The sequence below is a fragment of the Peromyscus californicus genome, unplaced genomic scaffold (genome assembly GCF_007827085.1).
Source record: "Peromyscus californicus insignis strain IS unplaced genomic scaffold, ASM782708v3 Scaffold_10__1_contigs__length_136768540, whole genome shotgun sequence".
Taxonomy (NCBI): domain Eukaryota; kingdom Metazoa; phylum Chordata; class Mammalia; order Rodentia; family Cricetidae; genus Peromyscus; species Peromyscus californicus.
The window spans coordinates 109677647-109693601 of record NW_026294391.1 but is presented as its reverse complement, the minus strand read 5'-3'; the positions used below and the strand labels follow the sequence as shown (position 1 = coordinate 109693601).

At 39.4% G+C, this 15955-nt stretch overlaps 1 protein-coding gene across 1 annotated transcript; it reads right to left on the bottom strand.

Annotated features, from left to right (window-relative positions):
• Positions 1-1923: 1923 nt before the first annotated feature.
• LOC128115893 (kinetochore protein Nuf2-like) lies at positions 1924-3978 on the bottom strand. The gene has a single exon (XM_052747051.1). It carries the CDS (start codon positions 3811-3813, stop codon positions 2419-2421), a length of 1395 nt encoding a protein of 464 aa, XP_052603011.1. The 5' UTR covers positions 3814-3978; the 3' UTR covers positions 1924-2418.
• Between the last annotated feature and the right edge of the window lie 11977 nt (positions 3979-15955).

Here is a 15955-nt window from a genome sequence, read left to right as displayed (position 1 = left end):
GCTGCTATGAAGACTCAGACCAGGCTAGAAGCAGAAACTAGCAGAGAGCTGCTTGGAAGAGATTTAGATTGACTGAGTCGCTTGGAAGGGACACTCTCCAACCTGTTGAACTGCCTGCAGGCTGTGTAGTGTGCTTCAGGTTCCCAGCTTTTGTAAGTTGTCACCCATTATCGGTTGGATTTTGGTGACACAGTTGTCTGAGTCATTTCTACTCTTGTAACTAACCCCTCACATAACTACCTCCAACAAAACTAATAGGTTCACCAAATTGAACTTTGGGGGTATTCATATGTTGTCCAGTCATGGGCACCCTATCTGGGGTGAGTAGCTGTGTGTGTGTGTGTGTGTGTGTGTGTGTGTGTGTGTGTGTGTGTGTGTGTTAGGTCTCTCCAGAAAAAGTCTTGTCATGCAATGTTAATGAACGAGAGAAATACAAATAAAATTTTTGACAAATTATTATTTGTTCTGGAGTTTTTGCTGATTCAATAATTGGTCTCTAGTTTGAGTTGGTCAGTGTGGCAGGGTCCGGTGCTGTTATTCCCTTTGGGGGAGGGGGCCAAGTAGCACAGAGTCAATGCCACAGACTCTGGGAGAATGTCGAAACAAGAGGCTCAGTTTAGTCAGGAAGAGGCAAGCCTTATATACCCTCTACCCTGCCTCAGGGGAAGGTCTGATGAATATGAATCTGCTGGTGTGACACGGCTGTCTCTCATTGGTCCAGGTCATCTCCAGATCATGTCTCAGCTGCTGTTGCTAAGGCCCTTAGGCAGATCCAGGTTGGCTCTCAGAAAGTATCTTATTACTAGTTTGAGCCGGCTGGCCCTCAGGCCTGTTAGGGATGAGTCATCCCACAGGTAAGGAATGCCTTGTGATAATTTCTATTCAAGTAAGATACAACAAGCAATTTATGAATAATTTGTTTGACCCAGGTGATTCATATATCACATCAAACTTAGTCTTAATGACAAATGTGTATGGGATATTTGTCAGTCTATTTTCTGTCTTTTTAAGGAATATAGATGGCATCTATATACTTATACAAGGTCACATAACTAAGAGGTGGCAAAGGTAGGATCTCAGGCCTATTTGGATATAGGATACTGCTTCTGCTGTAACATCTTGTTGCATCATACATTAATGGCACTTCTAACTTCAATTGGTACATTAGTTTGTGTGTTTGGTATTTGGGATCCTTAGAACTACCTAGTAACTTTTAAGAATGATTATCTTGTTGTTGAACATGGTAAGTGGAAGTCATACTCATATTTTTTATAGATAGTACAGAGGGTAGAGAAGACTCTTGGGCTGGATGGGCTTGTATGGAAACATCTTTTTCTTAATGATTTTAAATAAAATATAAATACATCATTTTACCCATTTCCTTCCCATTCTCCACCCCTCTACTCATTCCCTCATTACTTTCTTTCAAATTTGTGGTCTTTGTTCTTTGATTTTTATTGTTGCATATATAAATACCTAAATATATAAATACAACCTGATGAGTCTGTTTAGTGTTGCTTGTATGCACATGATTTCAGTACAGACCACTACAAGCACTAATTTTAAAAATTTGCCCCCGAAAATCATAAGAATCCAGTGAATGTCCTTGGAAATGGTCATACCACAAATTGATAAGCATCTCATAAATACTAGACAATTTTGGAAGTTTTAGTGCTACTATTTCATTTAATCTTTATAGTACCACATTGAAGTACTACTATTGCTTTCTTCCTCTTACAGATGACAAGAAGAAAAACTGCAATAAAACACCAGAAGCTGAGAGCAATGAAAAACTTCGTACATTGTTACATAGGTGAGTAGAAGGTTGAACTAGAAAATTTGAATTCAGTTTCATTGTTTTTTTTTTTTTTTTTTGAAGCTCATTCAAGTTTATTCATGGTATAAGTGAAAGGTTAAAAAAAAAATACTTAACAGTTCTGCTTATGACATAGCTTAATCCTAAAACCTTAGTTGTCATTTAACAACGTGTGCTTAGGAAAAGTCACACCAACCAAAAGAATGCCTTCATTTTACCTTTGAATATCAATTACTAGACCTCTTGCCTATTGGATACTGAACAATTTCTCAAAATTCTATCTATTAAGTATTTCTGCCTTTATTTGCTATCCTATTATTTTTGGTATCTAAAATACAAAGAAAAAACACAGGGAGCACACCAGCCTATAAAAGCACAGCAAAGGGAAACGGGAACCAACGGTGGGTGACCAGGTGACCGGGTAAGTTAGCGGACGTGCTGGTACTTCTATCGGCATCGCTGTAACTACGCCAAAGGGAAACGGGAACCAGCGATGACCAGGTGACCGGGTAAGTTAGCGGACGTGCTGGTACTTCTATCGGCATCGCTGTAACTACGCCGCCGGGAAGGCGGTGTACTGGAGGGCTGGCTGCCTGTGTGGATCAAGGCCGCACTCGGAACATCCTCTTCTTCAGCTCGGCAGTCTTCTCTTCTGTTCTAGTGCAGCACTCCTCCGTGGTCTTCTCAATGCTCTCATGGTACTTCTCCAGAGCGCTTTTCAAGTTGACAAAGATTTCCTGAGACTTCAGTTTCTCCCTTTTCTCGGTATCTTTTAGTTGCTGAATCCCAGATTTAATCTTCTGGATCTCTTGATTAATGGTGGTTACCTGCTCACAGACAGCATCTCTTTTTTCCTGAACTTTATTGCAATCTTCGATCACTGTCCGTTTGTACTGCTTCACGTCTTCCTGCTTCTTGTTTATCTTGAAACGTGTGGTGGCAAGCTTCTCCTTCTTCACAGTCACCAGTCTTTTGAGTGAGTTTTCTTCAGTCTTCAGTTTCTTTAGTTCTGATGAATCACTTTCAATCTGGTCCTCCAAGTTCAAGCACTCCTTCAAGATGCTGCTCAGTTTCTCCCTGTTATCTGCAAGGTCCTGGATTTTCTTTTGATATAACTGCACCTCCAGCTGACAGGAAGGCAGGCAATCCACAGAGTCTCTATAGAGTTCATACTTCTCCATCACTTCTTGCCGGGAACTCTGGAGCTTCTGGACGGTGTCTTTCATCTTCTCTTTCAAGTTCTTGACCTTCTCGGGAGAGTCCACAACTTTGCTTTTCAAGCTGTCTTGAACTTCTTTCAAAGAAGCCAATGACAGTTTTAGTTCATTCAAACGCTTCGTTTTTTCTGAAATAGCTGATTTCTTTTGGGCAATTCCCTCTTGCAGCACTGCCGTTTTCTGCCTAAACTCATGGTTCAGCAAGTGCTGCAGCTCTTGAATGTCATCCATAAGCTGCCTGAACTCTTCCTGCTCTTCAACTGGAACTGACTCGAGTTTCTCCACTTTCATCGATGCTTCCTGGTGCGCACTCCTTAACTGCTGCATTTTGTCTGCAGAGGATTTATTTTCCAAAAGAAATTCTGCATACGTCTCCTGGCATGCTTCTCTGAAGTGAATAAAGTTGATAATGGCACTCAAAAACCGCATTGTCCGTTTGCCTTTTGGATACAGAAGATCAGAGAACTCAAAGTCATTCACTCGGCAGATGGGCATAAAGGAGGCCAGATGAGAGTATAAATTTGTGATTGGTAAAAAGCCCTCCATTAGTTGTGGATACATGACTTCTACGTTCACCGGCATCATGTAGAAGTGCTCCGGCCGGATCCCATACACTATCTGTAAGGCTCTCATGTAGATAGTGTGCAAGACCTCAGGCTTTGGGTTTGGATAGAGATCATTCTTAGAGAGGTTTTTGCCATCAGCTCCCGTTAGTATTTTATTTCGAATATGAACCACAATCTCAGTTACATTGTATCTGGGGAACGACAGGGTCTCCATTCTGAGGTCTCCTCCACAGGTACAGTAGTTTGGTGTGTTTCAAGAAACTACAGACCTCTGCAGACTCAGGAATGGCTCGGCAAGGTCCTTCTGCGGTCGCAGCAGCTCTCAGACGACTGGAGACAAGCGAAATAACAAACCAAAAGCCTCCAACTGTTGTCACTTTTCAAAACCCGTTCTTTTTGTTTTTGACATGAGAGTCTGTACTCCTTGAGAGAGGCCAACAAGCCTCTCTCCATTTCAGTGTAAGCAATGAGGTTACCTTTTTTTAGATGAATTCATATGAATATATTTTATTTATATGTTTTGGGCTAGTAGTCATTGTATAAAATGATAGCTTCATATGACATCACTAAGTATATATTATGTTCTTTGATCTTATTCACATTCCTTTATTCTTTTTATGTCTCTTCTTTCACTTTTCATTGGTTTCTTTCTATTTTCTAAATAGACACCTCTCTGGTTCAATTCTGTAAAACACTGTGTTTGTTCTCACTATCTATATGAGTGTTTTGCCTGCATGTTTATCTGTGCACCACATGAATGCAGTTTCTGCAGAGGCAGATGAGTGCATTAGACCCCTTAAGAACTGGAGTTACTGATGATTGGGAGCCAACATGTGAGTGCTGAGAACCAAACCAGGGTCCTCCGGAGATGCTGTTAACTACTGAGCCATCTCTCCAGCCCCAGGTCTAAGTTTTTGAAAGTCTGGATTCCCACATATGAGAGAATGCATGTGAAATTTTCTTTCTGAATCTGGTCTTCTGGTTCTGAGTTTTGTCCTATAGCTCATAATGCTTAGCTGGAGTTCACAACACTTTTACATACTAAGTGTATGTGATTCATTGATCCCACTTAGCTTGGATATAACTGGAATTAAGGTTAATTTAACACAGTTGGTAAAATGGTTGACTATATAAACCTGAGGAGGGAGCATCTGGGGAAAGGCTCTTCCCTAAACAAAGAGGAAGCCAAGAGTAGTGTGGCTTGACCATGTAAGAAAGCCTCAGTATCAGAGTGGAGGTGATAATCACTATGCAGTGCATTTGACTATGTGTCAGATTCGTCTTCTGGCCAAGACTGCTATGGACATAGAGACAAAGAGGTATGAACGTTAAGACAAGTCAGAACACTTGCTCTTATCTAATTCTGTAAGGCACTAGAGTACCACCAGTGCTGCTTATGTATGTCTCTGACAGCCAATACCGAATGACAAAGTCACTTAGTTAGTAATATGGATTGAACACCCAAAGCATTCAGAGGCCAGTGTTTTGTTTCCTGCTGAGTAAGGAACATGAATTTCTATCAGAAAGGGGATAAAGAATAAGACAAGAACATGCTTTATCAAGAAATGTCAAAAAGGAAGGGGATGTGAATAATATTAAATAGAGGTACTCATATCCAGAAAACACTGAAGTGTGTATTGACCTCATATAACTTTGTTATAATCAATTCAGTTTTCATATCTTCCAAACAGGAATGTGGGGTAGATTATATACGAAAAGGTATATAAATGGACATAAAATGCTTAGTTTAATCCCTATCTGTGTTAATTTAAATGAGAATGGCCTCCATCCTCCATAGGCTTATATATATGAATGTTTGATCCTAAGTTGGTAGACTATTCAGGAAGGCTTAGGAGATATGGCCTTGTAGGAGGAGGTTCTCTCTCTCTCTCTCTCTCTCTCTCTCTCTCTCTCTGCCTCCATCTTGCTAATAAGATGTAAGCTCTTAACTACTGCTTCAGCGCCATGCCTATTACCATGCTTCCAACCTTGATGATCGTGGACTAATTCTCTAAAACTGTAAGCAAGCCCCCAATTAAATTGTTTCTTTTATTAGTTGCCTTGGTTATGGTGTCTCTCTATAGCAACAGAATAGTAACTAATAGTAACACTGTCACTCCAAGGCATTGGTAAACAGAAGATTCTCTTTGTTGTTAGTGGCAGTAGTAGTGGACATATAATATCACATAGTAATATAATCATTACTATCAGCAACTATAAATACATTATTTTGCAGGGCAGTGGTGGTACACACCTTTAATCTCAGCAATTGGGAGGCAGAAACAGGTGGGTTTCTGTGAGTTCATGACCAACCTAGTTTACAGAGAGTTTTAGGACAGCCAGGATGCTTACAGAGAGAAACTCTGTCACTAAATAAGTAAATAAGTAAATAAATAAATAAATAAATAAATAAATAATATTATTTCATGTAGTAGTGCATATGATTAGGCACAGTCTGTTTGTGGTTATGTTTTGTTTGCCAATACCAGTTTCAGGAACTTACTGGATAGGGAGTTCTTTAGAGAAGGGATTTCTATCTCATCAAATTAGATATCTGATATAGAAGAGAATTGCAGCCAGCTAGTTTGACCAGAGAGCCTACCTGCCATCAGAAAGCCTGGTGCAAGCCTCCATCTCTGGACTTCAGTTTTTCAGTCTGTGGTCTGGAATACAAAAGAGAGTCATTTGTAAACAGTATTCCTGAGTGCAATGAGATCATTGTTTTTCTTCCTAAAGATAGTTAGTGGCTTAGTGCTATAGTTTGCTTAAGTTGAAGTCAAAAGATAATGGAGGGACTAGAGTAGAGAAGGGTCCAGAAGCACAATTATAGTTGACATAGTTGAGATCCTGTGGAAGGTAAAAACAAATTTTTCTCCAATACTTTGCAGTAAGCAAATACTCCCAGACTCCACACTAAAGATGTTTTCCTTCATTTTTTAAAAGTCTGGGCACATTTCAGGACCTATTGAATCTATGTGCTTCCAATTGATTTACATTTAACACATCAAAATGTTGTTTTGCAGAAGAGATTTGATATACAGGAGCCCACTGAGCTGCTTTTATTAATGTTTTAAAGCATTTTTCTTTGAAAGGATTGAAACGTGGGTAGTGCATTATGGTGTTTGCTGCCTCAGAAGGCCATAGGGTGCCAGAATAGCCAGAGGTGGCCTGGGTTGGCCTGGCTCATGGAGACTGACTGGTAATCTGGGGGAAGGCTAGAGACTGAAGAGAATTGTGGATGGAATGTGGCTAGAACACTTTCTTTGTGCAGGATGTCCAGGAAGACATGTGACATTCCCAATAACTGCCTATTAAAACACAATTCGAGTTATAACATTCAAAATTAATCTTTCTCCTGACTTCAGACTTTATATTTCTCAGGCTCTTAACTTTTATTGTCGCAAAGCAGTTTTGGTCACAGAGAAGTTGCTTGACTGAAATGTTATTGTGGCCAGGGGATGGAGAGTAGCAGGTGCCTGTTGAAAGAATAACAGTGTGAAAACCATAAAGAGCAACCAGGGTTGAATGAGTATTAGTCACAAGAAGCACATAATTCAGCAATCCTAAGAACAAATGTCTGTGTGGGAAGTTGGGGAGTGGAAGGCATTGGGGAGTGGCAAGTACTTTGAAGAAATAGAGCATAGAGTTTTCATCTAAAATCAGTTAAAAAAAACTTTAAATACTGTGTCATTTAAAGAAAGTCTACCAGTAGGACCAGTTCTCTACACATATCTCCTGTTTTCTGAACTTTGCCCAAATTCAACACTGTCAGTGAGGGCTGAGAACTACAAAATGACCTGTCAAAATGCACTGAGCCAGTAAATGGCAGAAAGAGACTTGAACTTCAGCTTTCTGACTGGAAAGACTTTAACTCCAGTGCTTTTTGTTGTTGTCATCACACTATGCTGCTTCCTTGTGTTGAATCATATAAATCAGGAAAAATGAGAGGCAGACATGGGAAACTAGTGAAGGAAACACAGAAGAGCACGAAATCGACAGAGGAGAAAGTATGACAGAGTGGCCTGGGTGTTAGAATGGAGGAAATGCACTCTTGGGGCAAGCTCATAGTAATTGGAGATGGTTAAGAGAAGGTGGGCTGTAGAATCATTTTTGGACTGGAGAACTAAAGAGTGCATATAGGAAGATGTGAAGACATCCATTACTCTGAAGAGTTAAGTGAAGAAGTCCAAAATGAGCAGTTCTTAAATCGTCTGCACTTGCCATTTGAGTTAGCATTTTAAAACTGTATCTAGAACTATCTAAGCTAAGTGGAGAGAATATCTGTATTCATCTGGAGGCTTCAGTTTTAAGCAATGCCATGCATACACATGTGCGTATGTGTTTGTGTGCATGTTCCAGTGTGTGTAGAGTTGCAAATGAAATACTACCCAGTGTCTAAGATCAGATGTTTGACAAACAGGAAAATAAATTGCACTGCACAAAAATCTGTTGTCACATATAAAACTATATATAAATACATATAAATTTGACAGGCAGCTTCTCCTGGGGAAAAATGTGCCATCCACAGGAATCACAATCCTTATTTAATTGCTTTCTAATTTTTCCCATAGCTAGAAGTTGATATTATGCGCACCTGTATGGTGCAATTACAGGCCTCTGCTTTCCTAGCTATATGTGTGATACTATTTTAGGGCATAGATACTCTTTAATAATATCCCCAAAGAAACAACTTTCATCTCAGTCTAAGGAATAATAATGTTGATCATTTCAAGGATATTATCTTCTTCTATGTATTGGGGTATTGGGGTGATGGGTTCAAATCTCATTCATTATTTGAGGTTTTCATATGTTAACTTTTATTTGAGTCCCTAATACCCTAGGGTGACAGAAGTTAAGGTAATTTTATTCAGTAAGTTTTTTTCCTGCTGTTGTGTGGATTTTTTTCATAAGGCCATCTTTTAGGCCAGTTGTGTATTTGCCATCCTTCTACCTGGCCACTTCAGTTCTAATGACTTAGTATAATTTGGAAAATCATTCTGCTTCTTCTTAATCATTACCAGACAGAAGTTTCTTTTCTTCTCCATTCCTCAACCTTTTGATCAGGAGACAGATCTCAGGCATCATCTTCCTGGGTTCTTATCACCTTTATATGCTCAGATTTGCTTTCTCTTTTTTTCCTCACAATGAGGATAGAAACAGTCTGAGCAAATAGTAAACATTTCATTCTTCAATAAACATGTGTTCAACCCCTCTATTAGCTACTATTTGCAGAATGTAAACTTACAACAGGCAAACTCACTGACTTTATTTTCTTCTTTTAGTCAGTCATATCCCTCTCCAGGAAATGAACACAGAAATGTTTCACGGATGGAACTGGATGGAAAGTACTGGCCTTTGTCATATAGGCTGGACTGCCAAGATAACAGTAACTTCAAACAACATTATCCTGATCTAAACTCGGTGTGGGGCTGGTAAGATGGCATAGTAGGTAAAAGGACCCGAGTTCAATCCTTGGAACCCATGTGATAGAGTGAGAGCAATAATTCCTGAGAGTTGTCCTCTGACCTCCATGTGTGTAACACGGGAAATAGATAAATAAAATCTTTGTGATTTAAAATTGTCACTAGTCATCATCGTTGTCATCACTTGTATGTACTTTGGGCTCTCAAAGATTAAGAGTAAGTTTCTCTTGAGTTAATCATATCACCCTTGTTTCTAGAATCTGCTAGAATTCTGGCATGTGACAATAGTAGCAGTTGCCTAAGAACCAGGCAAAGCAGCCTACAGGGTGGTAGTTGGACAAAAACAAGTCTTCCTCTGTATCCCTTCCCCTATTAGTGTCTAGTTCAGATTGCTATGCATATATATGTCATTTAATGAATTCCTTTTTAAAGAGATGCTGGGGTTTAAATATTTTTTTTTTTTTGATATCTAGCTCGTAAATTTTTTTTTTTTATTAATTTATTTTGCAATACAATTCAGTTCTACATATCAGCCACGGATTCCCTTGTTCTCCCCCCTCCCGTCCCCCTCACCTTCCCCCCAACCCCCCCCCCATTCCCATCTCCTCCAGGGCAAAGCCTTCCCCACAGACTGAGGTCAACCTGGTAGACTCAGTCCAGGTAGGTCTAGTCCCCTCCTCCCAGGCCGAGCCAAACAATCCTGCATAGGCCCCAGGTTTCAAACAGCCAACTCATGCAATGAGCACAAGATCTGGTCCCACTGCCTGGGTGCCTCCCAAACAGATCAAGCCAATCAACTGTCTCATCCGTTCAGAGGGCCTGATCCAGTGGGGACCCCTCAGCCATTGGTTCAGTTATGTTCATATCAGCATTGTTTGTAATAGCCAGAACATGGAAACAACCCAGATGCCCTTCAACTGAAGAATGGATAAACAAAATGTGGTACATATACACAATGGAATACTACTCAGCAGAGAAAAACAATGGCATCATGAGGTTTGCAGACAAATGGATGGATCTAGAAAAAATCATCCTGAGTGAGGTAACCCAGACTCAGAAAGACAAACATGGTATGTACTCACTCATAGCAGGATACTAGACATGAAACAAGGATGACTTGTCTGCTACTCACATCACCAGGGAGGCTACCTGGAAAACAGGACCCCAAGAAAGACACAGGGATCACCCAATGACAGAGAAATGGAATAAGATCTACATGAACAGCCTGGGGTTTAAATATTTATCCTTTCGAAAATTCTGGTTGAAATCTAATTACCATCGTGACAATGTTGGGAAGTATCTAGATCATAAAAGCTCCACAAATGACTGGCCTAATAGTTGTCATGAGAGTGGGCAAGTCTCTTCTGCATTCTTTCTGTCCTGTCTCTTCTCTCTTCCATCTCTCTTCTTTCTTCTCTCCCTCCCTTCCTCTGCCTGAGTTGTTTTGCTTTTGTGCCACATACTTGCTCTGACTATGTTATAACACAGAAAGAAAACTTTGGAGGATGCTAGCACCTTGATCTTGGATATCTCAGCCTCCAAAACAGTGAATTAATGCATAAATATTAATTATAAATTACGCATCCTGTGGCATTCTGTTGTAGCCACATAAAATGAATAAAGGAATAAAATAATCCCTTACCACTCTGAAGATTCACTGTGTTTACTTTATGGCCTGCTTGATATTTCTTGTTGGGCATACAGATATCATTGCAAGTATTTTCAAATCTGATTACCAACTGTGTGTGCACATATAAATGTATTTACATAAGGAGGTAAGGTCCAGAAGGGATACAGACCACCAACAGAGAGAAAGAAAAATAATCACTTAGGGCAGCCTAGTGTGTAGGGCAATAAAATACATTCAGTTTCAGAGAACAAATAAGCACCCAAATTATGCATATAAGAAACAGGAGAAAAATGGATTCCTAGAGGGATGAAATAGAAAGCTTGGCTTTATTTTCAATAAGAGAAAGGCTTTCGGGAGAAAAGAAACTGCAAATGTTAATTTGCTCTTATTGCCCCTCTCTTGCTTTCTTCCCCACCCACCTCCTCATCCCATGGTGAGAAATAATGACCATGTTCTACACTTGGAAGATTGGGTAATGAGAGTCATGGTGAGAGGAAATGACTTCCTCAGCTAATTGTCAGCAGAGGTTGAAGGACCCACAAGTAGTGGCTCCCAGGGTGCTCTCTTATACTCTTCCAAAGCAGACTCTGGCAGGTTAACTCAGCTGGCCAGAGCCCTGTGGTAAGAAGAGAAAGGCAGCAGTTCTAATTTGGGCCAGATAGATTTACTTTGTTTCTGTATTATGGACTAAAAGCAGGACATACAGTTCTATCTCAGCCCGAGCACTACCCTGGGTCCCATCAAATCTCAGATCCTAGACACAGGGTCATATGTAGGTTCCTAACATTGCCTATAGGCTAAGACCCTAATCTTGATCATAGGCTGAGTCTCTGTCATGTATAGATCCCTTAAATTTTAGTTATTGATTAAAGCTTTGACCATAGGCTACATGGTTACTGACCCTTCTAAATGTGTTATGTGTCATCAAAGAAACCAAGGGAAAATGTATCTCCAATCCTTCTAAGAAAAGAAACATGTCCTGTCTTCATGTGACAACAAATGATTCAATCATGTGCTTATACTAAATGCACAGGGAGAATCTTTTTGGAGCGAGAGTATGAGAACTGTTGCCCCAAGCTTTCAGGCTAGAGGCTAAAATAGAAGTGGCAAGATCTCTTCGGAACTGTGTCTACCATTCTTCTCGTTTGTTAGGCTGACAGCACTGGTATTTGTCTCGCTCCCGCTCTTTCTTGTTTAAGATAACAAGGCTAATGGCCGTAAGAGGCCTTTTTGAAAAGGGCACACAGCACTGAAACCTCTTTATCTTCTGAATCCTGTGCCCCACTTTTGCCAAAGTATCCAAAACTTCCAACATTACACATATCCCTGTCATTTTTGACACCTTCAATTCTGGTTTAATTGCAGATCTTACTTGTGAAATGTCACATATGTAGATACTGAGAATGAAACTACGTTTAGGAAAGAAGTTTCCAATGAGTAACCAACAGAAGCTTTCTAGAATTCACGATCATCCTTAAGTTGTCTGAATCCATGTGTCTATGGGATTTTTAAACTACAAACTAGACCAGTGCAACCTGCACTGAAGCAGATTTCACTTTATAACTCAAAATAATGAATGAAAGAATATCACTCAACATTTGTATACATACAGGGAGTAAGTTGGTAGCTAACACCACGTACCCAAAAGGCAGTCCCATCAAAATCATGGGAAGAAAGGATGCTTCCCTCCGTTAGGCAGTGGGCAGGTCCTAGGTAATTAAATAGAAGTTCGCAGGAAGGCAGATTATTTCACATAACTCTGGCCAGAGACACACATATAGCCTGCTCAAAATTTCTGGTTGGAAACTTCCCTGTCTTTACAAATATTTTTAAAACCTACACTTCTCATTGTAAGGGGACTCCTATCAATATAGGAAAACATAAAACTTAGATTTCTGGAAAGGTTGAAGGAGATTATAGACAGGTGCCTTCTACTGTTCGCCCTCTTACCTCACCAGGTGTTACTCAATCTCAAGTAAGTTGCCCCCTTAACATAAAAGAAAACTAAGTTTTACTTTTAGTTCCATATTCTCTTCAGCATTCTGAAACTGCCACAGAACAGGTTGAGCTCACCACCTCTTCTTTCTCACCTGTATTGCTATAGTTTGTACATAGTTTGTCTCTCAAGGGTTCATGTGTTAGAAGCTTGTTTGCCAGTGTGGCAATGTTAAATATGTTTGGGACCTTTAAGAGGTGGGTCCTAATGGAAGGTCCACAGTAATCTCTGGGAGTTCTGGTCCCTGTAGAGATGAAAATAGTTCTTGTGGTACTCTGGTTGCCCCTTTGAGAAGTACATAGTTATAAATGAACAAGACTGGTCATTCCTTGATCTATTTGTCTTCTTCTTGTACTATGAATCTCTCTATCTGGCATAAGCTTCTGCCATTACACTATCTGCCGTGAAGACCCTGAGCCTCCAAAATTGGGAACTAGATAAACTTTTCTCTTTGTGTGTGTGGTGATTTCTGTCTTAATTAATATTTTTTGTACATAATGTAGTCTTGTTACTCTTATTCTGCCTTTTCATTACTCTAGCACCAATAGCTTTCCTTTATCCACATTTTTTTTGTTCTGTCCTTTGTTCAGTTCAATCAGGGTTCAACCAGGGTAATCTGTGTGACCATGGAATTAGAACTGTCCATCAGAGCCTGGTGGACTCACTAGTGGGTATACACCAGTGTACCCTATCTCCCTCTCTCTAGGAATCTTTTAGTTCCCAATAGGTCAAGAATAAGGAGTAAGGCCCTCTAAGTCCCTTTGCCTTACAGAGCTGACTGCTGCATAGGCCTGACTTACATAGGTCTAGTAATAGTAGACCAACTGCTCTGGGTTCATGATTGCCATGGCTGTGTTGCACTAACAAGGTGACATTTTACAGCCCTTCTTATCTTCTAGCTCCCATAATCTTTCCAGACCCTCTTTTGGAAAATTCCTTGAGCCTTAAGTAGTTGGTAAAATGTCTTTTGGGGGCTTGAATCTTCTACTAGCCCTTGTTCTCAGCATCTTGTATAGCCATGGGTCTCTGCATTTGCTTCTGTTTACTGCAAAGAGGGTTCTCTGATTAAAAGTTGGAGTAACCTTTGTCTGTGGGCTACATAAACATTTAGAAAGCAGTTTGATACTATTCTATTTAGCTAAGCAGCTATAGTAGGTTACCCTAAGGCCTAAAACCTCCTCAATCATAGTTGTTTTTTTAATTTTATTTTACTGGACTTTCTATAATAGGCACGGTTTCTTATTATGTAGTAGACCTCAAATCTCATTAGGGAGTGGTTGTTACCCCCATTACAGTTGTTGTACTGTTATGCCAATGGCCATATTTTGCCTGGTAAGTTGGTATTTTATTTCATAGAGCTCACAGCTGGGTAAAAACACTGATGCTCTCTCACACCCACCTCCAAGCAGTCTGCATCCATCATATTATCTGTCACTATGAAAGCTAGCTATTAGGAAGGATGCTTCCAGCTCTATTCCAGCGTCATTTCTGTTTCCTACATAGGAGGTGTGTAATGCTTTCTACAATAAGGTCTTATAAAAACATTCTGGTGGACAGCCAAGAGGAATCGCAAGAGTCTGCATTATTTGAAGGGCTTCCATAGCCTCCCTGAACACTCCTATGTAAATTTGTTATACTTGACATTGGAGTGTTTTTGTTTTTGACCCATTACTACTAGGGCCAGCATTGTCTAGCATTGCAGGCAATCTGCCTTCAAACTCTCTTTTATGACTTTCAATTGGGTTACCAAATAGTAGCTGTTCATGTGGCTTTTTCATGTTCTCTTTGTTTTGATTAATCTTTTCCTGTTGTCTGCTAGTCCCCCCTATCTCACCTCTTCCCATTTGAATACTAGGGGAAAAGGCTCAAAGTTTCTTTTCTTTTTATAAGTTAGGCAGTCTCAGATATTGAAGTCAGACTAATATATATTTAATTTAAATTTTTAAATGTTTAGATTATAGACTATACAGCACACATTTTAAAAGAGTATGTTAATGACTTTCAACATATGTATACACCTGTGTAACCACCACCAAATTATGATATAGAACATACCCACTAACCAAAAGTTAATTGTTTCTTCCTAGTTGAGCCTCTATTTTTCAGCCCCAGGCAACCAGTTAACTGCTTTTTGTTATGATGGATTAGTTCCCCCCCCCGGCATTTCATATTAATAGAAGTAATTGAGTATAATGTGTCCTTTAATTATTTTATTTCCACATAATTTGTCCCCTCTTTTATTGAAGTATAATTGACAAATAAAAGTTGCATAAATTTAACTTGAACAGTGTGATGACTTGATGTATGTATACATTGTGAAATGATTGCATAATCAAGCTAATTGGCACCTCTATCACCTTACATAATTACTGTTTTTTAAAATGTGTAGTGAGAGTACTTAAGATTTATTTTCTTAGAATAGAATAGGATTAACTATAGATACCTTACTTTGTATTAGATCCCCCAAGCTTAGTCATATTAAGAATAAAAGTTGGTACCCTTTGGCCAATATCTTTGCTTACTCCCTGTTCTTTTTCCCTATACGCAGCCTCTAAAACCCATTCTATTTTCTGAGTTCAATTTTTTGTCATAAAATGATCCATTTAATTGTGTAAATGTGTATGTACATATGTGTGTCTGTCTGTCATGTGAATCTGTGTGCCTTTGTGTATGCTTGTTTACATGTTCAAATGTCAGAAGAGGGTATTGTGTGTCCTGTTTTATTCTCCACATATTCCTTTTAGGCAGAGTCTCTCCCTGAATCTGGAACTTGTATTTTTTTGTTTTTGTTTTTGTTTTTGTTGTTTTGTTTTCTGCTAGGCTGGAAGCCAGTGAAGCCCAGACCCCAGAGATCCCCCTGACTCACCATCTTGAAAGCTGAGGTTTCAGGCATACACTAGATGACTGTCTTGTTATGTGGATGATAGGATCCAAACTCTGATCCTCATAATTTCATAGCAATTATTCTTAACCACTGAGCTGTCTCTCTAACCCTGTGTCCAACATTTTTTTAACATTACATTTGTGTTGTCATGAAATATTTGTTTTTCTGTATTTTGCCTATTTCACTGAGAATGTCCTCCAGGTTCATTTAAAATATTGTAAGCAAAATGCCACATTTTACAAACCCACCACATTTTTTTCTTTATTCTTTTTTCACCTCTCAGTTTCTGTATCTTAGCTGCTGGATGTAATGTTGCAGTGAACATGAAACTATAGATACCCCAAGGTACAATTTGAATTTACATAGTACTGGGATTACTAAATCATGATAATTCTATTTTTAATTTTCTGATGCCACCCTACA

Coding starts and splice junctions, on each gene's coding strand:
- LOC128115893 (XM_052747051.1), bottom strand. CDS start 3,813: ATGGAGACCCTGTCGTTCCCCAGATACAATGTAACTGAGATTGTGGTT.